This window comes from Perca flavescens, chromosome 1 (genome assembly GCF_004354835.1).
Source record: "Perca flavescens isolate YP-PL-M2 chromosome 1, PFLA_1.0, whole genome shotgun sequence".
In the NCBI taxonomy this organism is placed as follows: domain Eukaryota; kingdom Metazoa; phylum Chordata; class Actinopteri; order Perciformes; family Percidae; genus Perca; species Perca flavescens.
This window is the reverse complement of record NC_041331.1, coordinates 21,830,682-21,853,594: the sequence shown is the minus strand read 5'-3', so window position 1 is coordinate 21,853,594 and position 22,913 is coordinate 21,830,682. Positions and strand designations below refer to the sequence as shown.

The window sequence follows — 22,913 nt, the reverse complement described above, 5'->3', positions numbered from 1 at the left end:
GCGGGAAATGGATAGGATACTACAGTTGCGTTTCTGTCTTCAGTGAAAGCATACAACCGTTAGTCAGTCCCTCCAGAAAAATCCTTGATTATGCGGCACGTTTTCTTAAAAAATGCGATGGAATATGCGGGATATTTATGCAATTGTATGCAATGAAATTGCGGGAACTTGCAAAAACTGCGGTTTGATGAAAAAGAGAAAAAAAAGTGATTCCCCCAACACAACACCCTGCTTTTTGATGATGTTCACGTCGCTCAATTACGTCACTTCATAACGTTCCAATGGCAACGGGAAAATGGCTGCTCTGAAGTAAAGAGTAAACCCTAAACCAAGTAAACGCAACATTTTTCAACTTTCTGCTAAGTAAGATATATGTGACTTTTTTGCAACGAAAATGCGGGGATTATGAAATCATGCAAGCCCCTCATATTGGCAATTTATGCGGCGAAAGTGCGGGATATTTGAAAAAATGTGGCCCCCGCATAAATATGAGGACTTTGGCTGATTATGCATTGAATTATGCGATCGCATAATCGCGTTTTTCTGGAGGGACTGGTTAGTTTGTTAGTTAGTAGCCTAATAGTAGTCATTTAAGGTGTAAATGTTATTTGTGTAGGAAAGGTAGGCTAACCATTAAAAAAAAAAGAAATGACTATGTTTTAAATAGCCTATTCCTTTTCATTTCAACTGATTATGCTATTTAAATAAGTTATCGTTGGGGGCTTCGTCTTGAGTAGCCTAGCCTAGCTAAATAAACGCTCATTGACAATCTGAGCCACCTCACCGCACCATCAGGCTCTATGTGTGAGTTGTAAGTGGAATGGAATGGAAATTGATTTATTTGAAACAGGGACAATGCACAAATAAACATTAAACTTGTTAAACAAGAGAATATGTCTTGGGCCAGGTTATAGCAACAATTGCTAATTTCCACCTGTAGTCCCTGGTAGCCTACTAGTCCACAGTAGTATTTGCAGCAGATGTCTTGTAAGTTCTCCAGCAGTTAGTTTGGTGTCTTCTGGCTCCTCCGACAGGACTCGGCTTTCATTCGCAGGAGTTGATCAACACACTCCATGAATAATTCAGCACCGATGGCCGGGCTTGTTGCCGAAATCCTTTCTGCGTTTCACAGCCCTCATTTCGCACCTCCTTCTCCCCCCTTCACCGGTGTCCGTACTGACGCGGCTCCCAGGGCAGGTGTAGAGTTGCAGGTAGACACGGAGCTCCGAGCAGAGTGGCAACCATGAAGTTAGAGGGATGAGCGACAGCTTGTTGAATCCTGACTGAATGCTACAGTTCACCAGTATGAAGCCTGTTCTCAACCCAGTTATTCTGCCTCAGCTGAACATCACTACTATAGCCACAGGATAAAACAACGTGGATTATTTTATTGTATTTTATTACTATTATTATTATTATTATTATTATTATTAGGCTATTATTAGTATTATTATTAATTGGAGTGGTTGCCTGCTTCCATTTGATTGAGGGCACTTACAATGTGGTCGACACCAGCTGCATGCATGTGCATCCTGTTTGGTAAGTAGACTACAAAATAATATTTCAAAAAGCTGTCAGGCTGTATTGTCTAAATAATAATGTAGTAATACAGAACCTTTCCACTGAGATGGCAATATGAGCCCATATGTGATCAATTTCTTGATAAGCAAAGCTAAATGATCAGTAGGCCTATCAACTGTTAATAAAGCTTTGCATGAGAAAGAAGTGATTGTTGTAAGACTTATTTATGCTTATACATAACAGCCATAGATTATAAATGGGATACAGCTAACGTAATATTTGTATGTTAAATATATTCGGCTATTTTACTAAGCCTGGAAAGGATTTTCTTCTCTTTTTTTTTGGTCATATCTGCAAATTACGTTTCCAACCTGGTTAAATAAAGTTAAAAACAAAATAAATGTCAGAACTCTATGTTTTGAATTTTCAATTTTACAATAGGAAAGAGTAGATACACGTTATAACAGAAATTAATATTTTTCCTTTTTCTTAATATCTACAGGGATCATATGCGATGTCAGGCAAGTGAATTCACAACCCACATTAATACAAAGAACGTCTGACCAGACTCCTGACGATGCCACCAAATTAGAGGGAGCCATCAAGGAAGTTATTAATCAAATCCACTCTTTGTCCGGTGAAAATGCAAACACGCGCAGCTTCGGCGTCTCTTCGTTTGCTGACTTCAGTGCATATTATGATATTCTGAGTAACTTAATTGCTGTCTTTCAACCAATGGTGAGAGAACGATACCTAGACGACTTTCCCAAATTGTTAGTTTGTATTCTGTCTGGGAGACAGGACTGTGGACTGGAGGCAGAACTGACAAAGACCGTGTCCCTGGAGTTAGGAAAGCCACTGCTGATGTTGGTGTCGTCTCTGAGATCCCAGACATGCAGTCCACTGAGCAGGGACGGAGAGTCCAACAGCTTCCTGAGGGCCTACATCAGCCTGTGGGAATCTGCCTCTGCAGCGTTCCACGGTTTTCAGCAAATATTTACAAATATACTGTCAAGTGTCCCTCTTTCTGGGAAGTTGATAAATGCTGTGAGTGGCCTTGTGGATGCAGCTGTGACGTATGTCTCAAATTTCATGGCAACTGTTCTCCAAATACCAATGGACTATATCCAAATAGCTTTACAGTTTGGAATCAGAATACCATCTTTAGATGGAAAAGAGGCCTGTGAGCAAGGTAAAATTCGCATTAATATAAACGTTTTAGCAGTGCCGTCATTTCGTTATGCTAATTAGGCTACATTTTCCCCACTTGTTCTGCAGGAGATCTCAAGCAGCTCATTATGTGGTAAGTCATTAGTGAAATTCACATAAACCCTTTTTCCATATTAAAGCTAAACAAAAAATAAATACATAAATAAAAGACAAAGGCAGGCTACAACAAGCAGACTACATAAAAAAACGCCGCCAACTGTGAGCTGAATATCACGCTGTTGAGAAAACTGAGTTTACAGACTGCAGTTTACATAAACTCACCAACAATGCACAAATGTATAAATAAAACATGATTTCTCAAGTTGAAATCATTAAAATTAGGTTTGATTGTAAGATTAGGCCTATATAAAATAAAAAGTGTAGCAATCAACCAACAAAAGCACTGAAAAAGGAAAACTTCTAGCTAGCAAACAATAATATAAGCAACAAAGGATTATTATTATTATTATTATTATTACTATTTAACATCTCCCTCCATGTGTCATATAAGTAATACATAGCCAGAGTAGCTCTCCCTACATCTGTATGCATTTTAGTAAATATTGTTAATGAAATAATCTGTAACAATTAAATTCCTGTTTTCTTTAGGGGAATAAACAACAATATGAGCTGGTCCTTCAGTAACTCCATCATTGACGTCCTCCTGGATATCTATCTGGGTCCTGGGCAGTCTATGTGCACATATCCAGGGCCAGAGTGCCAGAATCGTCCCGGTGTCCCCTTCCAGCGCAGCGTCCCGGAGGCAAAAGACGGCACTGATATCAACCCCGACATCCTTCTCAAGTGTGATCGCCACAACCTGGCCGGGCTCAATGACACGCTGTGTGCTGATATCATCACAGGGTCAAGAGTGGGGTCCTCTGCATCTGTGCACACCTTTTGCCAGGCGCTCAGCTCCCTTAGCCCTAACCAGATAGAGCATGTGTGGAGCAACATGTGTTATGTTATTCAAACACTGGTGTCCCCGCTCCTCAGCAGGTCATCTGACTGCAGCGTGGGGGACACACAGCCTTCCCCTGCTGTCACCCCTTCCTTTGAAACTCTTCCCATTCCTGGTTCTGCACCTCAACGAGTAGTCAGAGAAGCTTCTAACCTCAAACAGCTCGCCTGTAACTACAACAACTGGCTGGAAAACAAGGCGGTGGACGCTGTCCTTGTTTCACTGTGCAGCGATAACGAATATAGGGAGTTTGTGAAGCAGGTTTGTAACAATGCTACATTGATGAGGAAGCTGCTCTCAAATCAGATGAACAGCTGGCTGTATGGATACTGTGCCAACTCCTCTGCAGACCCTGGGTACATGGTGAGTCAATTCTGCTTGTATGAGCAGTGGATCAACCAGCCCTCAGTCCTGGTGGACCCCTCCTTACTGGAGTTCTGCATGACCCTGGACAGTTCCAGACTGACCCAACTAATCTGTGACCACACCGGATTCTTCTTGCTTTTATTCTCCAACCCTGAAAACGGGCGGTTCATGCCAAACTGCACACGCCTGCCCCCTCCACCGCCATTCCCCAACATGAATTCATTAATTTTAGATTCTTGTCGTTACTCGGAGTGGCACGATGTGATGCAAATTACCATCGACGTTTTGTCACAGTGCATTCTCTTCGATCAAGGTGGTTTTACTAAAGAGGTTTGCTCCAACAAAACTTTTCTGAACAGTCTGCTGCGTAATAAAGCAAATGCCTGGCTGGAGAATCACTGCAACTCCTCTCTCACCTTTCCACCCCCTGAGCCAACTCAGACCCAGGCCTTTAGCATCGCAAGCTGGTGCGACTACTACACGTGGGGAGATCGGCAGGTGGACGATTCAGTGGTCGGCCTCTGTTGGGAGTACGATCAGCTTGCTTTTCGGAAGAATGTCTGTTGCAAAGCGTCTGTGTTTGAAAAGCTGTTACAAGACCCTCTGAACAAATGGCTAACATCAGTCTGCACAGATATGAAGGAAATAGAAGAAATAGCTGTGTTATCACAGGTGGGTTTTTAACCTGGATGACATGGATTTGTGTATCCAAAGTCTATCAACTTGCATGCACTAAAAGAATGACATACGAGTCCCACATACAAGTCTTGAGCTCTATATGCACTCATGTATACTGTATATCCACAATATAAAAATAACTAGTATTAGCCATATCAATCACTAGATGGACAGTAAACCGTTAGAAAAATCAAGTTAAAATGTTCTTTTAAAACTCAGTAGAATAGAATTTCTTTCTAAAGTTGTATTCACAATCATCTGTGCTTTAGGTGTGCAGGTACTCTGACTGGACCCGTCCCATCATCGTTGACATGACTGATCTAGCTCTCTGCACTGAGATCGACCCACTTAACTTCACCTCCAAAGTCTGCACCAATGACACAATCCTCCAGAACCTGTTGGCCAATCAGGACAACACCTGGTTAATACAGTTCTGTGCCAACCGTTCAAACCCAGTGGTATCTCCTGGTGGAAATAGGGGACAAGTAGGCCTGACTGGATTCAACCCGGCAGAGCAGTGCCAGTACTCCAGCTGGAGCATTTCTCTTCCAGATGCAGCACTCCTGACTCTCTGCTGGCAGCACGACCAGACAAGTTTTGTCTCCTCCATTTGCCCTAACGCTGGTCTTCTCTTTCTGCTGTCCCGGGAGCCTTCTAGCTTGTGGGTGGGCAGCATGTGTACCACCTACTCCAACTACATCACTAGCACCACCACCAACAGCACCACCACCACCACCACAGACCCTAATTTTTGCCTGGCCAGAAGCCTGGTGAGACAGTTCAACTGGACCTGCTCAGCTGACTTCACGTCAGCCTGCCAGCCCGGGGCCAGTCAGAATATGGCCCTGCAGATGGTGGCGCGCTGCTGGGTGGAGGATAGGAGGACCAGGGTGAATGATGTGGTGACTCCACCTGTGGCCACTATGTTGGAGCAGGCAGTTAGCATTACTGTGGTGATCCTGTTAGCCCTGGAGGAGATCCAGAACACCTCACTGCATGTCACTGAGAACATAAGACTGAGTGTGTTAGGGTCTGTAGTTCGCTATCTCGAAAGGGAAAACAACTTTGACAAAAAAAGGGTGTTGCTGCAGTGCTTTGGGGTAGGTAGTAGGTAATTTAATCTAACAATTAAATGTCCTATGTTGAAAATGTCACTTAAGTAAAAGTATTATTAGCAAAATATGCTTAAACTAACAAAAGTAAAAGTACTTACAATAAAAAAAAGTCCCCTAAAATGAAAATATTCAAATACCTCAACTTCTACTTGAGTACAGCAGTTCAGTAAATGTACCTTGATACATTCCCATCCTGCTTGCTATATTATTTGTTACTATTTATACTGTATGAATGACTAATGAAGTATATTTTAGCAATGTATTCTGTAAGTTAATCAGAGCATAGTGTGAATAGAGATTCTCCCTCATGTTTTATTCATTTATTATTCAGTTTATGTGTGGAACAATTCATTGACTTTATAGTTTATCCACTCATTAATCCAAATCAGTTTAGCGTCATTGTATAGCAGCTGACCTCTTTTACGAAAGACAGCCTACAGCTGTAAAGACAGCCTACAGCTGGTGTACGGTTACACTCCTGTCATCGATATGGACATACTGATTCTCTTCCTCTGGGTGTAATCTCTACTGGCTCACACTTGATTTGACAATTACAGTAATGTGTTTAACAGTTGTGTGTGTGTGTGCGTGTGTGTGTGTGTGTGTGTGTGTGTGTGTGTGTGTGTGTGTGTGTCCCTTCTGTAGAGAGTCTTAACCAGCTTGATGCAGACAGCAAGGGATGTGACCAGTAATGAATTCTCCGTCATTAAGGTGATTTATACCACACCTTAAATGTTATTGTAAGTTAAAGTCAGTCTGTCTGTTGGTCCAACACTTTTGGTCCAGACTTAAATATCTCAACATTATTGGATGGATTTTCCATGAAATTCTGTACAGGTGTTCATGGTCCACAGAGAATGAATCCTAATGACTTTTCTGACTTTTCCTCTAGTGCCACCAGTAGGTCAAAGTTTTCACTTATCCTGTAACATATCTCAACATCTACTAGATGTATTGGCTCAAACATTTTTTTGCAGACATTCATGGTCTCAAGACAATGTGTTATACTAACTTTTCCTTTAGCTCAATTATGACTTTGACATTTGTGGTTTTGAGTGACATTTCTCAACATGAAGTCAAGTACACACATTCATATCCCCCTCAGGATGAATTATAATAACTTTGGTGACACCCTAACTTTTCCTCTGGCAGCATCATAAGTTATGATGCATAAGGTCAAAATTTAAAACAAGCATTGTCATTGTGAGCATGTTAGCATCCTGACATTACCTTTTAGCTCAAAGCACAGCTGAGCCTAGGTACAGCCTCACAGAGATGCTAGCATGGCTGTAGATTTTTAGGTTTGTATAATACAAGCTTGTACACTCGTGTTTTTCATGTTTATTTGGACTAATTTGCTCGTGTGTGTCCAGGAGTACTTCAGTATACCGCTGAGCAGCCTGAGCTCAGTGCTCAGTTCAGCTCACATCACCACCGTCAGACTGGTTCTTCAGTACTACAGCATAAACAAGGATACACTCCAGGTGAATAAGCACACACAACCATGTGGAATCTACACCGGCCACAGCTGTCTTTTCCTGTTTCTTCCTGGAATTCTTAGTTCTCTGTTTCACTGGTGTATCGTCTGTTTTAGTCTAAGTTGAACATAGTACACAGTTTTGCGTTTTTGCTGACACAGAACTGGTATTTGTTTCTGTTGTTTTCAGTTGCCGGTTAAGTACCTGTCCACCATGGTGTCAGTGTTGTTCCAGACCCACCTGGTAAAAGATGGTAGTCTCTTCCCTGAGCTGGCTCCCCTGCTAGCTGCAGCCAGCCCAGCTGACATCGAAGCTTTGCCCTCACTGCAGAACAACAGCAATGTGTAAGCGATGATGTCATCTAATCATTTCTAATAGGGCTGCATAATATATTGTTTTTTTATTGTCATCGCAATATCAACCTGCGCAATAAACACACTGAGATTTCTTTTGTGTTAGTTGAAAGAAAATATCAGTAGAAAACTGCACTTTAAAATGTAACTTTTTTTTGCGGTGCCTAATATTCAATTCAATGCTGATAGTGATGTTCAATAAAAGAATGTTGGAAATGATTTCCCTTCATTTGTTTCAAACTCAACTAGCTATTTGTTGTATTTTAGCAGAATACTGAAAGCAGCTGAAAGGCAGAACTAATATCTTTTTTATTTATTGCAAGTAATATAGTTATTGCGATATTCAACAGCGTTTTTGCATATCACATATTTTCCTCATATCGTGCAACCCTAATTTCCAATGACCAGATACTCATAAGTAATGAGCCAAATACTCATTGAAACAAGGTGCCTTTATTAATGACTATTATGTCACTTATTCCAACAGCAGTATTATTTATCTGGTGCATTGGTGTGTGAATGATGATGATTGTTTCCTTGTTTTCTTAAAGAGTAATTTGTGATGCTGTTTAAGTTTGTACGCTTGATGTTATTATTAAAGGAACATGTGTTTCCTGGAACAATTTAAATTAGTTTAAAGTAGTTGTTTTTCGTGGCCGGGTTGGATTCAGTGGGTAGAGCAGGCGCACGTGTGCTTGGAGGTTTGTGCTTTGGCGCAGAGGTCCAGTGTTCGAGTCCGAACTGTGGCGATTTCCTGCATGTTTTCCCCCTCTCTCACCTAGCTGTCCTATTGAATACAGGTGGAAAAGCCCACATTTTTCATTTCTAAGATGCCATTCTCCATGCACCTTGTCAGTACAGTTTTTCTCTGTTCTGACAAGAGTATGTAGTGAAAACCATGATTTATTTAAATCACGCAATCTCACTTTGCTACATAATGTTTCACTCTGAACGCAGCACTGGTGTCCAGCTTTTGCAAGAAGTGATGTGTCATTGTGCCCCGAGGTGCCAGCAACATGCATTATACATAGAAAGTAAAGGAAACTAGTTAACTGATAAGATTTCAATCTAGAAAGGGCTCATGTGTATGGAGGTATTTGCTGTCGATTCAACAAGAATGAGCTATTAAATATAGAAGAGCAAGGAAGTCTTAGTTATGCTTTGGTCTTTACTGTCTGTAAATCTAACTGTAAATTCAAGCCAAACTTAATGTTCTCTGAAGGGAAGTTTTGTCTGCAGACAGTGCACATTTAGAACAAACACAAGTACAAAACACATACTGTATCATAGTATCACAGTCAAACTTTTTGTTTCTTTTCTTTAGATGTGCTAATAAGCGGATTTTTTTCAACCTTTAGACGGAGTCAGGCTAGCTATTTCCAGTCTTTATGCTAAGATAAGTTTATTGCTTCCTGACTTTAGATTTGTACGTGACATATAGAGCAGATGCCAACTCTTTCCTTTATTATTTGTATCTGGCTTAGGGTAATAAATGGTACATTTCCCCTTCCCCAAACCTCCCACTATGTTTGAATTTCTTAAATGCAATCCTTTCAAGGCACTTGCAAATATTCAGTAAAACTGTTACAAAGCAACAGTTCCAGCATATCACACAAAACTTTATTCTTTTTTTATTTACATTCTTTTTTCTTAGGAGGGAGACCATTAACAGACACTTGGGAGATATGACTCTGGACCAGCGACGGGCATTTGGCTTGTGGTACAGCAGAGGTATGCCCCCCTCCAACATCATCAGAGCTCAACAGTCATTCATCAGGGACACTGGAAACCTGATCGCCTACTTGCCCTTCTACAACTTCCAACACCTCTCATCTGCTCAGGTAACAGCCCTCTGAGCTCTGACACCTGGCTGGGAAACCTGAGAAGCCAGGACTCAGTCAGTTCGATTAGCCTCCGGGCACAGCAGAGCTATCTGTCACATACTGGTCAAAGGAAAGCACAGACAGACTCTTCTTTCTCTGTGACCACCAATGTGTCATATGCTTGTAGCTAATGTTCAATAAGTAAAGATAGGAACACATGAATTAAGAATGACCTGAAGATAAAGGAGTTACTTACCTTTCAGTGCTAAACTATGAATTCAAAAGGCTTTAAAGGAATAGTTTGGCATTTTGGGAAGTACACTTACTTGCTTTCTTAAATATGAAGCTACAGCCAGTTAGTAAAACTAACTAACTAAGCCAGCTTAGTTTAGTGCAAACCCACAGTACAACCACAAAAAGCGTAGTTGTTTTGAAATGCTTTTGTACGGATTTGATAAACAAGATATAACTTTTTTTTGCTTTAGAGGTGCTTTAGACAGATTTTGTTACCTTTGGACAGAGCCAGGCTAGCTGCTTCCCCCTGTTTCAAGTCTTTATGCTGAGCTAAGCTAACACAAGGACGTGATAGTGGTATCAATCTATTAATCTGTGCCTGGCATATATTAGTGAATGTAAAGTATTTCCCCAACCTCGCAAATAAGCATATTTCTGGAAAATGTCAAACTGTTGCTTTGAATGAGTTCATATGATATGAAGACAGCTGAATTATTTCTTCCCTAATATGTATTTCTCACATTTTCCAAAACTAATTAATATAACATAACATATTCAGACAGAGAAGTTACACATGTATTTCTTTAATGTTTCCACAGCTGTTGGATGGGCTGGATGTGTTGCTAAGAAACAGCCTCACTTCTCTAAAGCAGGAGTTCATAGCTTACAGCATCATCAGCACCTACAGAAACCTGACAGCTCAGGATTTTACCAGGTTGGGAATGACTGTCCATGTACACTGTTTATTAGACATGATGAGCTCAGTAGGTGTAACCGTAGATATCATAGAACTTGGCAAACAAACATTGATATTTAGTTTGATTAATTTAGAATTATTTTTAGGTACATTTTGACCCCTGTTAATTATACTAAATGGCCTAAGTGTAAAGCATGTTAACAGTTGTGTAACTTGTCATGTTAACAGATTGTTTGTATGTTGCTTCCATTATTGGATAATGTTACATGAATATGAAAAGGTAATATACACTATATGTATTGATAAATTAGACTCTTGACTTTCTGTCATTTAAAAAAACAACTAAATACAACTGACACCCTAAAAATACGGCGGATCGGTGAAGGGCATTTGCGTCACTGGCAGCACCAGATTTTGTTTAAAGGGTAAATGACCTAAAGGAAAATAATTAGTCAATGATTTTGATTCAGCAGCCAATTAACTGCAAAAAAAAGGAAAAAGAAAACAAAGATGACTATTTTGCACAACTTACAGTGACCTAGTGGAGATCTAGGAGTGGAGAACAGTCTGAAACAAAGTGTCTTTTTTATTTTTATTTAAATAAATAGATATTTAATCTAGAGACCCAGCAGAAACATCGACTGCAAAGGTAACATATTACTATGTAAACTATTAACTTCATCACTTCTTTTGCTTTTGTGGACTTAAATGTCTTACAAAGGTATTATGATCATATGGTCCACGATGAATGATGAACAAAATCTACATTTTTTGAAGGAAACCTCTCATCTGCTCCCAGATATTTGTTGTTAAAACAGTGTTTATAATTTTAGGCTGGGTAATCTCTCATGCCTGGCAGACCCAGAGGACCTCCTTGTTTACAAGGACACTGTGGTCTTCAGTGTCATCAGGGACATCGTTATGAACTGCTCACGAGAGGGACTCAGTCTGCCCAGCCGTCTGGTAGGAACAAAGAAATGACTGTTGGGTTTCTTTATTGTTTTAAATATGTCATTTAACAATTGCATTTAAGGAGTATTTATAAAATATATGCTGTATCTGTTCTTGTTCTGAACCTCATATCCAGATTTCTAGTGTGTTACTGAACAGCACAGAATTAAAGGTCCCCTCTTCGCTCAGTCCTGATCGACTGGCAGAGTTCGGCCACCTCCTGCCCTTGGTGGGTGTGACTTTCCTGCAGGGTCTCACCCCGTCGCAGCTGCTTGCTGCCCTCCCTGCCCTCAGCTCTGTGTCCTTCAGCCCTGCACAGGTAGAGGAGCGTATTCAACCTGTAATGTACAATGGAAGAGTTACTGTAGGAATTATCATCTACAGTATAACTTGATTTCTATTGCCATTTAACATTTAGTGTTTAAATACATGTCTGGGGTTTAGTCTGTCCTTTTGACTGCATGAGCCCCTTTTTGTTATACATGGTTGGGTTTCCTGACAGCTGGTGGGGCTTTTAGACTTGAGGAACAGCTGACAGGCAGTCGTTCTTCAGCACACTGACCCCTGAGGTGAGGCAAAGACCTGAGCTTTACTTCACCCTCAGCTATCATCTGAACTAGACTTTTACTTTTACCTGCGCCTCACAGCTGTTGTCTTGCTTTTATATGTCATAAAGGAGTCTTGAGAGGATTAACCTCTTCAAATCTACAGATAGTTTGCCGGGTCTGTCATAACAATAATGTTGTGTGGGCAAATGTTCAAGCTCCACAGAACTTTGTTTTATATTCTAGGAAATAGTGAAATAATGCTGAAGACAGCATCTTGGATTTGAATATTTCACCCATTATAAACCAGTGATACAGAGCTGGAGCAAGTACATGAGGAAAACCAGTCAATTACTAATTAAAATGACCACTTTAAACGTAATTCCTTTTAATTAATGTGCTGTCTTTCTGTTTTTAAGGCTTCCATAATTGTAGACAAGATGTCTTCAATTAACACTGTAAGTAATTTGTAAACACATCACATTGTGAATTAAGTACAGAGAAGCCATCTGCATTTTTGTGCCCTGAGCCTCACACCTTCCTCCCCTCTGTCCAGCTGACTGCTCCAGGCCAGCTGCAGCAGCTCGGCTCCCTCATTGTGGGAATAAAGACGGAGACCTTGTTGACCCTCACCTCTGACAGGCTGCTGTCATCCCTGCCCGCCATGGCCCAACACACACCAAGCCTAAGCCCGCCACAAGCCAATGCTATCTCCACCAAACTATGGGTACAACACACACACACACGCTAGGAGCGGGGAGACACGTTCATATTGATTTGAAGATTTTTATGAAAAAATCCCAATTTTCAAATTTTATCAATGTAAGGCAGGGGTTTCAAACTCAGTTTCACTAAGGACCATACTAGAAAATGAGAATCACATTAAGGGCCAGACATGTATAGTTTATTGACATGCTTTCATTTAATCGAAAGTCAAAAAATGTTGACTGTATTATTGCATGTCTCATAGCAGCTTTGTCACTTACAGTTTGGTTGACCTAAAGACCTAAAAAGTCAGCAAAAGCGTTCATTCCTAGAGTTTAGTAAATGGAGCTAAAAATAATGATTACATATTTTACAACAACCTGTTTCACAGGCCTGAATATGCAAACTCAATGCTTCTGTGGGATTTTCTGAATGTCAAAGTTGGCATATCTGCCAAATTCTGTTTTGAGTGTCGCATAATTACAGTTTGAAAACAGTTTCCGTCTTAACCTAAATTGATATGTGGGCCGGATGTAAAGAAAATTGGAATAATAAAACTACAATAAAATGCAGAATAAACGAGCTGTAGGCTTAGTTGCTATTGCACGCACACTTCAACAAAGGAATGATGTACTTTTATTATGATGATATCTATATGTATATTATATGTATTTATGTCTTTTGTTTATCTATTGTATGATGTATTTTGGCTGTGTTGACTACTGTTTGCAAACCAACTTCCCAATTAGGACATTAAAGACTTTCCAATCCAGAATTGAACTGGTTAGCATATAAGAAAGGACGTAGGATCTGTACAGGACGGCTGCAACACTTCTCCTTGTGTTATCTCACCTCTTTCCTGACCAGGGCTTTCCAGAAGTTATCGGTTGGCTGGATGATGTGGAGCCTTTGCTTTATTGCACGCCCCTGCTCAACATCCTGTCCAGGACTCGTCTGCTAGTGAACAACATCACCACTGCATCCACAAAACCCTGGAACACACAGCAGGTATCACACAGCCCATTTTGCATCAACACACAGCATGGAAGCCATGGTATTCAAACGTTTTGCATACCATGGCTAATAAATGTGTTGCCTGCAGCTCATGAGACATAGAGGTAACAAGAGAGGTAAACAGTTCAGCCAAAAAAAAGTTATTTGACAAGTGGTTTTGTTTAGTCAAGTATCAGAGAAGCAAAAAAATATTCAGTATTTAACGACGAAAATGGAATAGTTGAAGAAAATGAACCAACAATTAATCAATTAACTAACAAACAAATAATGGCTTACTGCAAGTCAGATCAGTTATGTAACATTAACTTTAAATTTAGAAATTTGCAAGAAAAGAAAAGTAGGTGTAGAGATTAACTGAGAAAAAAAAGAAATCTTCCACCCCATGATGGAATATGGCCATTGAGTCTTTAATCAGTTCATAAACACCTGCTTGAAAGCATCTAACTGTGAGCCTGTGACTTTTACTTTGTGTTATGATCTCTTTGTGCTTCCTCTGATTAGGTGTGATCTATTTGTCATGAGAAAGTGTGTATGACAGTATCTTGATTAACTGCTAAATTATTAAGTGTAGAAGCAAAAGCAAAGGCGTCATTGTTACTAATGAGACTTTGAATGGACCTGCCTGTGAATACAAACAACATTGCCCTTGTCTCTGATCATGAAAACTGGTTAAAAAAACAGCCCAGAAACTGCATAAACCAGCATGTTACAACATAACGCAACATTTTTGTCTCCATTTTCTTCCATAGGCTGAAGCAATTTTCAAAGAAGTGCTTGAAATTAAACCAAACCTAATTAAACTAGATTTTCCGTAAGTACAATTTTGTACGTTGGTTCTTTGAAGCTTTACAGATGATGTAACAGCTATGTGCATCTATTGACCCCACCTCTTTATGTAATCAGGAGTCTGGGAACAGTGGGTCAGGGTGTAAGCTGCAAGGTCTTACAGGAACGTTTCCGTGCTGATTCATCACCTACTTCAGTGAGAAGAATCCTGGCCTTCCTCAGGCAGCAGCCTGGTCCTCTTCACACCTCACTGGTAAACTTAACCTGTTTAATTGGTGCCATTCTATTAGATTTCAGATTAGACTTCATTAAACATTTTTTTGTGTATAATAGACGTGATATATGTCCTTAGTCATGCGTGTTTGTTCTTTACAGAAAACGTGTGTGATTGAGGAGCTGTACCAGTTTGAGTTCTTCTCTGAGCTGCTCAAAGATCTTGGAGCTGAGATTGCCTTGTCGATGCCGTAAGTCAGAAACTGACATTAATCACTCCACTATTAATGTGTTAACACCATTTTCAGATATTTCAAAATGATTGCAGGAGAATGGCCATCTCATTATGAGTAGATACGAATAGAACATGATGGCAGGAAAGATATGGGAAACCCTTGTGTACGTGTCATGTTTGATCTACAAAAAAAATAAGTCTAGTATATAAAGGATAGTATACTATAGTAATATTGAAAGTAAAAAGGCCACTCCCTCCATTTGGAAATAAAATATGTATTAGATGTACAATTTATTGACTATATAATGATAACTATTCTTTGTCATTTTGTGTGGTTGCTTGCAGGGTGAGCACCATTAAGAAGTTTCCCACAGACATGATGGAAACTCTAAGGAAGATGATTGTTCAGGACCCTCATCACTTTCTCTTGCTGTCTAGAACAAAACAGGAGCTGCTGGTGGACAAAATGGTGCAGAGAATGGTCAGTTGAGCCACACGGTGTTGCTGTACTGATCCCTTTCCTCTTTTAAAAAGGAAGAAGATGATGGAAAGCCAAGATTTTCAGTTTGAAAACAGAAAGGTTTTTAGGAGTTCAGCAGTGCAGAGATTGTCATATTTGTTGTGTGATGAGTGTTTTGTGGACTCTTTCTCTGCAGAGCATGTACACTGGGGTGTTCACTGAGCAGGAGTTTCGTTCACTGGGCATTATGGCAACGTTTGTGGTGGATGAGGTTTTCATTCAGTTGGACCGCAGCTTCTTCATCAACAATCTGGTTTTTCTACGGGGGCTCTGCTACAGCAGCAGCAAGATGGACATTGTGGCTCGTATCCTACAGGAACCTGCCACCTTCGGGTAACGTTATCACCTCAAACTGAAACTGAATTTTTAACTAATGGAATTAGATTGTTTGCAATGATTTATTCAACAATTACTTTTTTTTAACAACGAGGCAGTGTAACCATGCCATTACATATCCTATTTTGTTTATTGGAGATCCGTTATAAAAGCCTGTGGCTTTTTGACTTCACGTGACACTTTTCTTTTTTCTTTATTTTTTTCATTATCTGGATTTTGTGCACGCTCTAATCAATGTGCAAAAAAAAACCAGCTTTTGAATTTTCAGTTAAGCCAGAATCGTTGTAAAACACATTACAAGTTTGTGTTTTTTGTATGAATTTGGCTTTGTGTTTATTATATTTTGCCATTATGTGAACTGAGTTAATCAGCAAATTTGTCAGTGTGTCTGATTAAGCAAACTTATGAAATCAGTCTTGTAGTAATGTACATTTAGAGTTCATCCAGTAGGGTTTTAAAAGTGTGTGTGGGATTCCTAAACCTATGCAGTAAGATACAGTATGCAAGTTTACAGTTAGGGGGGGAAACATGGAATTATATATATGACGTTTCATATGACAAAAGCTCTACCAGGTAGGTGATTATATGTTCTTCTGTTTCTTCACAGCCCAATTAACAACTGGAACCAGACAACACTCAGTCAGGTGGACCGGTTTCTCTTCTTCCTGCCTGACGACAAACTGCAGGAGATTCCCCTGGTGAGTTTACTGCTGTATTTTTATTTGTTTTGTATAACATCTTCATTGCTCCTTAGATTGAGGAACATTTATAACTCATTCCTGTAATGGATTCATTCGATTTAAAGAAATCCATAGTGAGGCATAGGGATTGATACTTGATCCCATGGCAGGTGATGCCAACAAAGGCTGTAAATAAATCACTCAGTTGTCACATCTCCAAATAGGTGTCAGGATAAGGTGGTGAAGTTCCTGTTTTCCCGTAAACCATCTGTGTGTGTCTCTACTCTCTACATGTCCATATGTGTCGTTTGTGTTTCCACAGGCGTTGATGACTGTGGGCCGTATAGAGAAGCTGTTCATGAGCCAGCGACGGTGGGCACGTGGGGATGTGGGGATCGTCTGTTCAGACGAGAACGAGAGGAGGAGACATTTTGAAAAGCAGCAGTTTGTTCTACAGTTTTTCCTGGGCTTCCTCAAAATCAATGCTGGATCACGTGAGCACCACTTTGGTTCCTAAAGTCTCTGAAACAAACCTAATGGTACACTTTAATGAATAGTTTGACATTTGAGGAAATACGCCATATGTCTAGAAGGCGGATATCACCCTCTTAGTTGTCCGTTCAATGTAAGTCTACAGCCAGCCGTCGGTTAGCTTAGCTTAGCACGACTGGAAACGGGGAAACAGCTAGCCTGGCTCTGTCTAAAACGTAACAAAATCCATCTACCGCACCTTTTTAAAGCTCATTAATTTACACATTTTAACTTGTTTAATACGTACAAAACCAAAGTGTACAAACAACACATTGTGGTTTTACAGGGGATTATGTGGGGAACTATTTCTTGGTCGGGCGCAGTAACTTCCTGGAGTCTTGTCGTCATTGTGAGGAAGCTCTATGTCCAATGTCCGACTATTCCTTTAAAAAAAAAAATCACTTTATGAGGTTTTTTAACATCAATATGCGTTCCCCCAGCCTGTCTATGGTCCCCCAGTGGCTAGAAATGGCGATAGGTGTAAACCGAGCCCTGGGTATCCTGCTCTGCCTTTGAGAAAATGAAAGCTCAGATGGGCCGATCTGGAATCTTCTCCTTATGAGGTCATAAGGAGCAAGGTTACCTCCCCTTTCTCTGCTTTGCCCGCCCAGAGAATTTAGCCCACCCATGAGAGAGAGACATCATGGCCTTCAAACGAGCAAAGTGGCAGTTGGTCAAGGCCACACCCCCAACATCCACCTTGCCCCCCCCTCTCCTCCTCAATAGCTACAGACACAGAAATGGCACATCCTAAGGAGAGCTCATTGGCTCATTACTGGCTGTAATTCTGCACCAAGGCTGAATTTTGGGAAAGAGACTTCAGATACAGTATTAGGGGACCACTAAGGTCTATATAAAAGCATCCAAAGAGCACCATGTCATAGGACCTTTAATTTACAGTTGTGTCAAAATTATTGTAAGATTTTTTTTGTGAAGTATATGAAATTAGTCATATGCTGTATGTCAACAGCATCTCCTGATCAGATATTTGTGTCTGTGTCCTCTACCAGCGACTCCTATGGTTCCTACTTGTGAGATTCTGCAAACAACAGCTCCCTCTGCCTGGACCTCCAACAGCCTGACCAGCATGTCTTCATCGGCCTTCTCCAACTGTCTGGAGCTGATGGGACGTGACCCGTTCCTTGCATCCTACCAGCGCATCCAGGTGCTCAACAAAGTCAAACAGGTGAGCTCCTTCTGTCGTCCACCTCAGACCATTTAACAACCTCTCAGATGTGTTGTATTATTATTATAGGCTGTACAGGGTAGCTACCCCTCGTTGGTCCAGACATTAACATTGTGTGTCTGCTCTGTCTTTACTGGGTATGTGAAGATATACGGCCCCGCCTCGTCCTTCTCCCAGTCCGTGATCTCTCAGCTGGGTGGAATAGCGGTAGAGCTGTCACTAGGGGAGCTGAACAGCCTCCGACTGACTGAGCGAAGTAGCATCGCCGCTCTTGGTGCTGTCAGTGCCTGGAACAACAGACAGGTAGCTGCTTTGGCTGCATAAATTAACATAGATTTACCAGACTGCCTGCATTAACTCAATGTTGACCAAAAATGCACTGTAGAAAAGACCAGAATATGACATTTTTTGATTTACCATTATTAAAAAAAGAAGTAAAATTCTAAAATGTGCCTTATTTTATGACAACTGAGAATTCTTGATTCTGATTTAGAAGCAGAGGTCAATTAATTTCTAGAAGTCAGACAGTATAGCCGGACACCTCTGATGCAGGTGTCTGTTTGTTGTTCTGCAGCAGTATTTAACTCTAAGCTTATAGCTGCTTAGTGAAAACCACACACAATTTTCGAACATGTTTGATATAAACAGAAATCAGTCATATAAGTAAATGAACGACTGGCAGTTTTTTGGCAAGTGACCATTGTATAAGTAGGATAATCACCAACAACTGATGTTCCACAATACACCTTTTTCACAGCAGACATTTTGACTTGTCCCAGCAAGATGGCTCTGTTCTAGTCTTAATGAGCTATTCCAGTAGGCCAGCATGGACAATAGCAGGACCTTCCCTAAGTGGAATGCAGCCATTATTTATGTTATTAAAAACACCTGTGCTTTTCCTACTGCGACATGTCAAAATGTCTGCTGTGAAAAGGTCTATTGCAATGGATGACAAGGAGACAGAGGATTACATAAAATGACCAGAAAGCTGTTAACGCCTCTCTAAAAATCAAGGTAGAACTTTTTGCAGGGCTGTGTATAAGACTGCATTAGTTTTAGCAAGGTGTAAACTGAGTGTATGTTTAAAGAGCATATCTGGATCATAATTCTTGTTGTCATCCTAGATTTCTGCACTGTTTACCACCGTGTTAAACTCCACCAAGCAGAGTCCGAGCCAGCTTGACTCTAGCATACTGGTGGCGATGGGATACATTGTGTGTGGAGCTAAAACAACAGAGATGAATTCCTTCAATGCTGTAGAGTTCAGGTGAGCAGATTAAAAAAACAGACAACACAACAGGCAATTATTAATGCCTTCTTTTTGAGAATGACTGCTGCTGACAATATTCAGTGATAGTAATTTCCCTTCCCTCCCCCACTCTCTGTGCTGTGTCTCCCCCCGGTGGCTGCAGTAAGGCGGTGCTCTGGCTGGGGCAGCTGAAGCTGTCCTGCTCAGAGGAGCAGCTGCTGGCTCTTGTTGGACTGCTGGCCCACAGTCTTGCTTTTGGACCCATAAGTTCATGGGGAACCGATGTCTTCATTGAGATCGGAGTTCTGGCAGGTATTATGCATTCACTGTCTTCGCCATATGGCTTTTTTACCAATTTACAATATTTTCACACCTGCATTCACGAATATTGTGAATTTATGTTAATTCTGTAGCTAATTGCACTGTAGACAGCTGTACTAAATCACATTGTGCAAGGAAAAAAGTGTCAGTTCTACATAGCATTAATTGGACATCTGATGTAATATCTGTCTGGCACAAGTATCTTATTTGTGTTCCTCAGTCAAATGCTATGTGTTCACAACCTTAACTTAAAGCCATCTTGTTTTTATTATTTATTTTCTTGGCACCTTCTAAATGTATTCTGTGTCACTTTCTTATTGCTGGAGTGTTTTGGACTCAGGCAACCTTTGCGCTTCTAAATTCTATTTGAAACGTTTTGCACTTTTTACAGCTGGTCTTCCAGACATGGCGATGTCAGCTTTAGTGAAAGAGCAAATACAAGGAATCACATCTACAGCTGTCTCAATGATACCGCCTAATAAGTTTGCTGTAAGTCTACATTAATAAAACAAAAACAAAAAGGATTTCATCTATGTTCATGTTGGTGAATTTATTCTAACAAATCCTTATGTTTTCTTGTCTTGTCTCTGCCTTGTCCTCTGTTTCTTTGTGTCTGTCTATTTTGTCATTTGCTCAAAGGTGGTGTTTAACCAGAGACAGATTAGCATGTTCTCCTATGAGCAGGCTACTGCAGTAACTAAGGAGCAGCTCTCTGCTCTGTCAGATGTTCAGAGGACAGCTCTGGCTCTGGTGTTAACACCGTGGGAAGACAGGCCTGTGAATTTCAGAGGTAAACCACTGCAATCTTTGAAACTCTTGTTGTCCACAGATGATTGTAAAGTATGCCAGTTTTCCAGAAGCTTACTTAATTTTTTGCTCTAACCGAAGTTGTGTCCCAATTCCATACTAATACTATACATGGCAGTATGTTATATACTAATATTTATAATATAGTGTCTTTGAAGTGAGTATACAAGAAATGCACTGTTTGCACTAAATAGAAATCATATAAGATGTGCACTGATAGAATTAACAAAATAAAATTAGACTATTACACTCCAACTACAAAGAAAAATCTTTTTTTTTCTTTCAAATATGTAATCCTTTACTTTTCTTGTTTTCTTGTTTGCAATCATCCTGGAGCTGTCTCACCATCCTCTGCAATTTCTTTTATTTTTTCCTAGATGTAAGTAGCTCCTCTATGTCCTCTGTGCATCTGCAAAAATCAAGCACATTTAAAATGCATATAGACATATTTGAGTTAACTTAAATCCCCTATATGTAAAATGCTTTCAAATTGGTAGAAGATGATGGTGAAAGATTTTTCTCTTAGAAAAGTGAGACAATCCTGGTGTCTTTTTGTAAATTTCCACAATTTATTCTAAGTATACCACTTAGAGTCACCAAAGCCAGATATTGAATGTATTTTATACACAAAACCTCAGTTAGAGTAGTATGTAGTGTGGAATTGGGACGCATTATGGGACACAATTGGGGCTTTGATATGTGCTTCAATTATCTCACAATTGCATATATCTGTTGTATAGACTAAATGATACAATTAAATACATTGAGAGTGATTGTGAGCGTATATGTATGATGATGTGCTTTACTAGGATTCAAAATCCTACATCATATAAAAAATAACAGAAACTTGAGATTAGGGCTGCCACCTCTTAGTCGATTAGTCGACTAATCGGTCGTTTTGGTCTTAGTCGACTAAGATTTCTTTAGTCGATTAGTCATTTTTTATGCTTATTAATGCTTAATTACTTATTTCCAAGAAACTTCTGAGCACATTTATGGTAAACACAAGATTTAAAGTGGTGCTTTTGCAGGATTAATTGTGGAGAAACTCAGTTTTACAGATGGTTCATTAACTACATTTATATTGTGCTTTTCTAGTCTTAACCACCTCTCAAAGTGCACAGCTCTGTCAATTAAATCAACTAATCGATTAGTCGACAAAATCGTATGTGTGTTAGTCAAACGTGTTAGTCGACTAAGAATTTCTTTAGTCGAGGACAGCCCTACTTGAGATGCATATTTTTCATAACAGCTCTGAAAGAGAAATGTACAACTAATACTGGAATGTCCAAACCAAACAATGTTTTACAGTGTTTTCTGTTATGATTATGACATACAAAGGCTGAAAACACACAGGGATCATATATTGCATGGCTCTATATTCATATTGGTTTCACTGTGTTCAAGTAGGGAAATCACTGGGGCTGGCACTGAGCCACAGTCCTCTGTGTCTCATACTGGGACTGCTGATGCTGCTGGTCCTGCCCTGCCCTGACCTGATCTGCCCTGGCTCATGACCCCACTCACCCCTGCTGGATCGGGAAACACCTCCTCACCCTCTTTAAAATAAGCAGCACTTCAGGACTTCTATATAGTGTATTTAATTATGAGATTGTAATTTATTTTGTGCAACTATAATTGATATATACATATCAACATTCAGCACTGAAGGAACCAAATGCATACTTTAATTTAAAAAAAATCAATACATTTTCACAGTATAAACATAAACAAGTCTAACCAACACCCACAGAATTTTTTCTTGTTTATTTATTTATTTTTTGATAAAACTGTATGAACCCCTACTGTTCTGATGTATCCTTCTCAGGGATGTGACGCCATACCCAGAAAAACAACCCAAACACTTAAAAGAGTTAAATATAGTTATTATATAGTTATTATGAGCAAATCAAAGTTGTGTTGCAAACCTACAAAGTTATATATTTTTGTGAAATTATATAATATTTTTGTCACAAGAGCTCTAATGTTTGCTACATTTATATATTTGTGAGTTATCTTGATTAGATAACAGGTACATAATGCTCAATGATCCCTGACTGTATTAGTTTTGGTCAACTTCAGTCTATTTTTGCTGTGAGTTTTGTATTGTTGTGCACACTTTCTGGTGTGATAAATATAGTCCTAAATTAATAAACTGAACCAATCTGCCTCTGATTGACTGTTTTAATATTTATATTAATACCTCACATCTGCAGTAATAATTTGAGTAATAATGTTTATACATAAATGGATGTTTATGTATGATAATCCATGTGGACATTCAACTTTCAACAAGAAAAGAAAACATACAGTGGACTCATTAAGTTATTAACAAACTATGTATATTAATTTATACTTCTATTTCTTTTGACTTTTTAAGTCAACATTATGCTTTACGT

At 39.8% G+C, this 22,913-nt stretch overlaps 1 protein-coding gene across 2 annotated transcripts; it reads left to right on the top strand.

Moving 5' to 3' along the window:
- The first annotated feature begins 1,462 nt into the window (after positions 1-1,462).
- On the top strand, positions 1,463-22,689 carry strc1 (stereocilin 1). 2 transcript variants are annotated; one of them, XM_028580025.1, is made up of 29 exons: positions 1,463-1,539; positions 2,024-2,713; positions 2,800-2,824; positions 3,340-4,729; positions 5,005-5,835; positions 6,496-6,561; positions 7,224-7,334; positions 7,518-7,672; positions 9,336-9,522; positions 10,338-10,453; positions 11,269-11,398; positions 11,523-11,705; positions 12,351-12,389; positions 12,488-12,658; positions 13,504-13,644; positions 14,400-14,461; positions 14,554-14,689; positions 14,812-14,900; positions 15,230-15,365; positions 15,541-15,737; positions 16,348-16,438; positions 16,743-16,914; positions 17,962-18,137; positions 18,285-18,440; positions 19,262-19,404; positions 19,550-19,698; positions 20,099-20,196; positions 20,347-20,497; positions 21,925-22,689. In XM_028580025.1, exons 1-29 carry the CDS (start codon positions 1,500-1,502, stop codon positions 22,029-22,031), a joined length of 6,138 nt encoding a protein of 2,045 aa, XP_028435826.1. In that variant the 5' UTR covers positions 1,463-1,499; the 3' UTR covers positions 22,032-22,689. The 2 variants fall into 2 exon arrangements, with proteins under 2 accessions (XP_028435826.1, XP_028435816.1); XM_028580015.1 differs by having other exon boundaries at positions 21,922-22,689.
- The last annotated feature ends 224 nt before the right edge of the window (positions 22,690-22,913 follow it).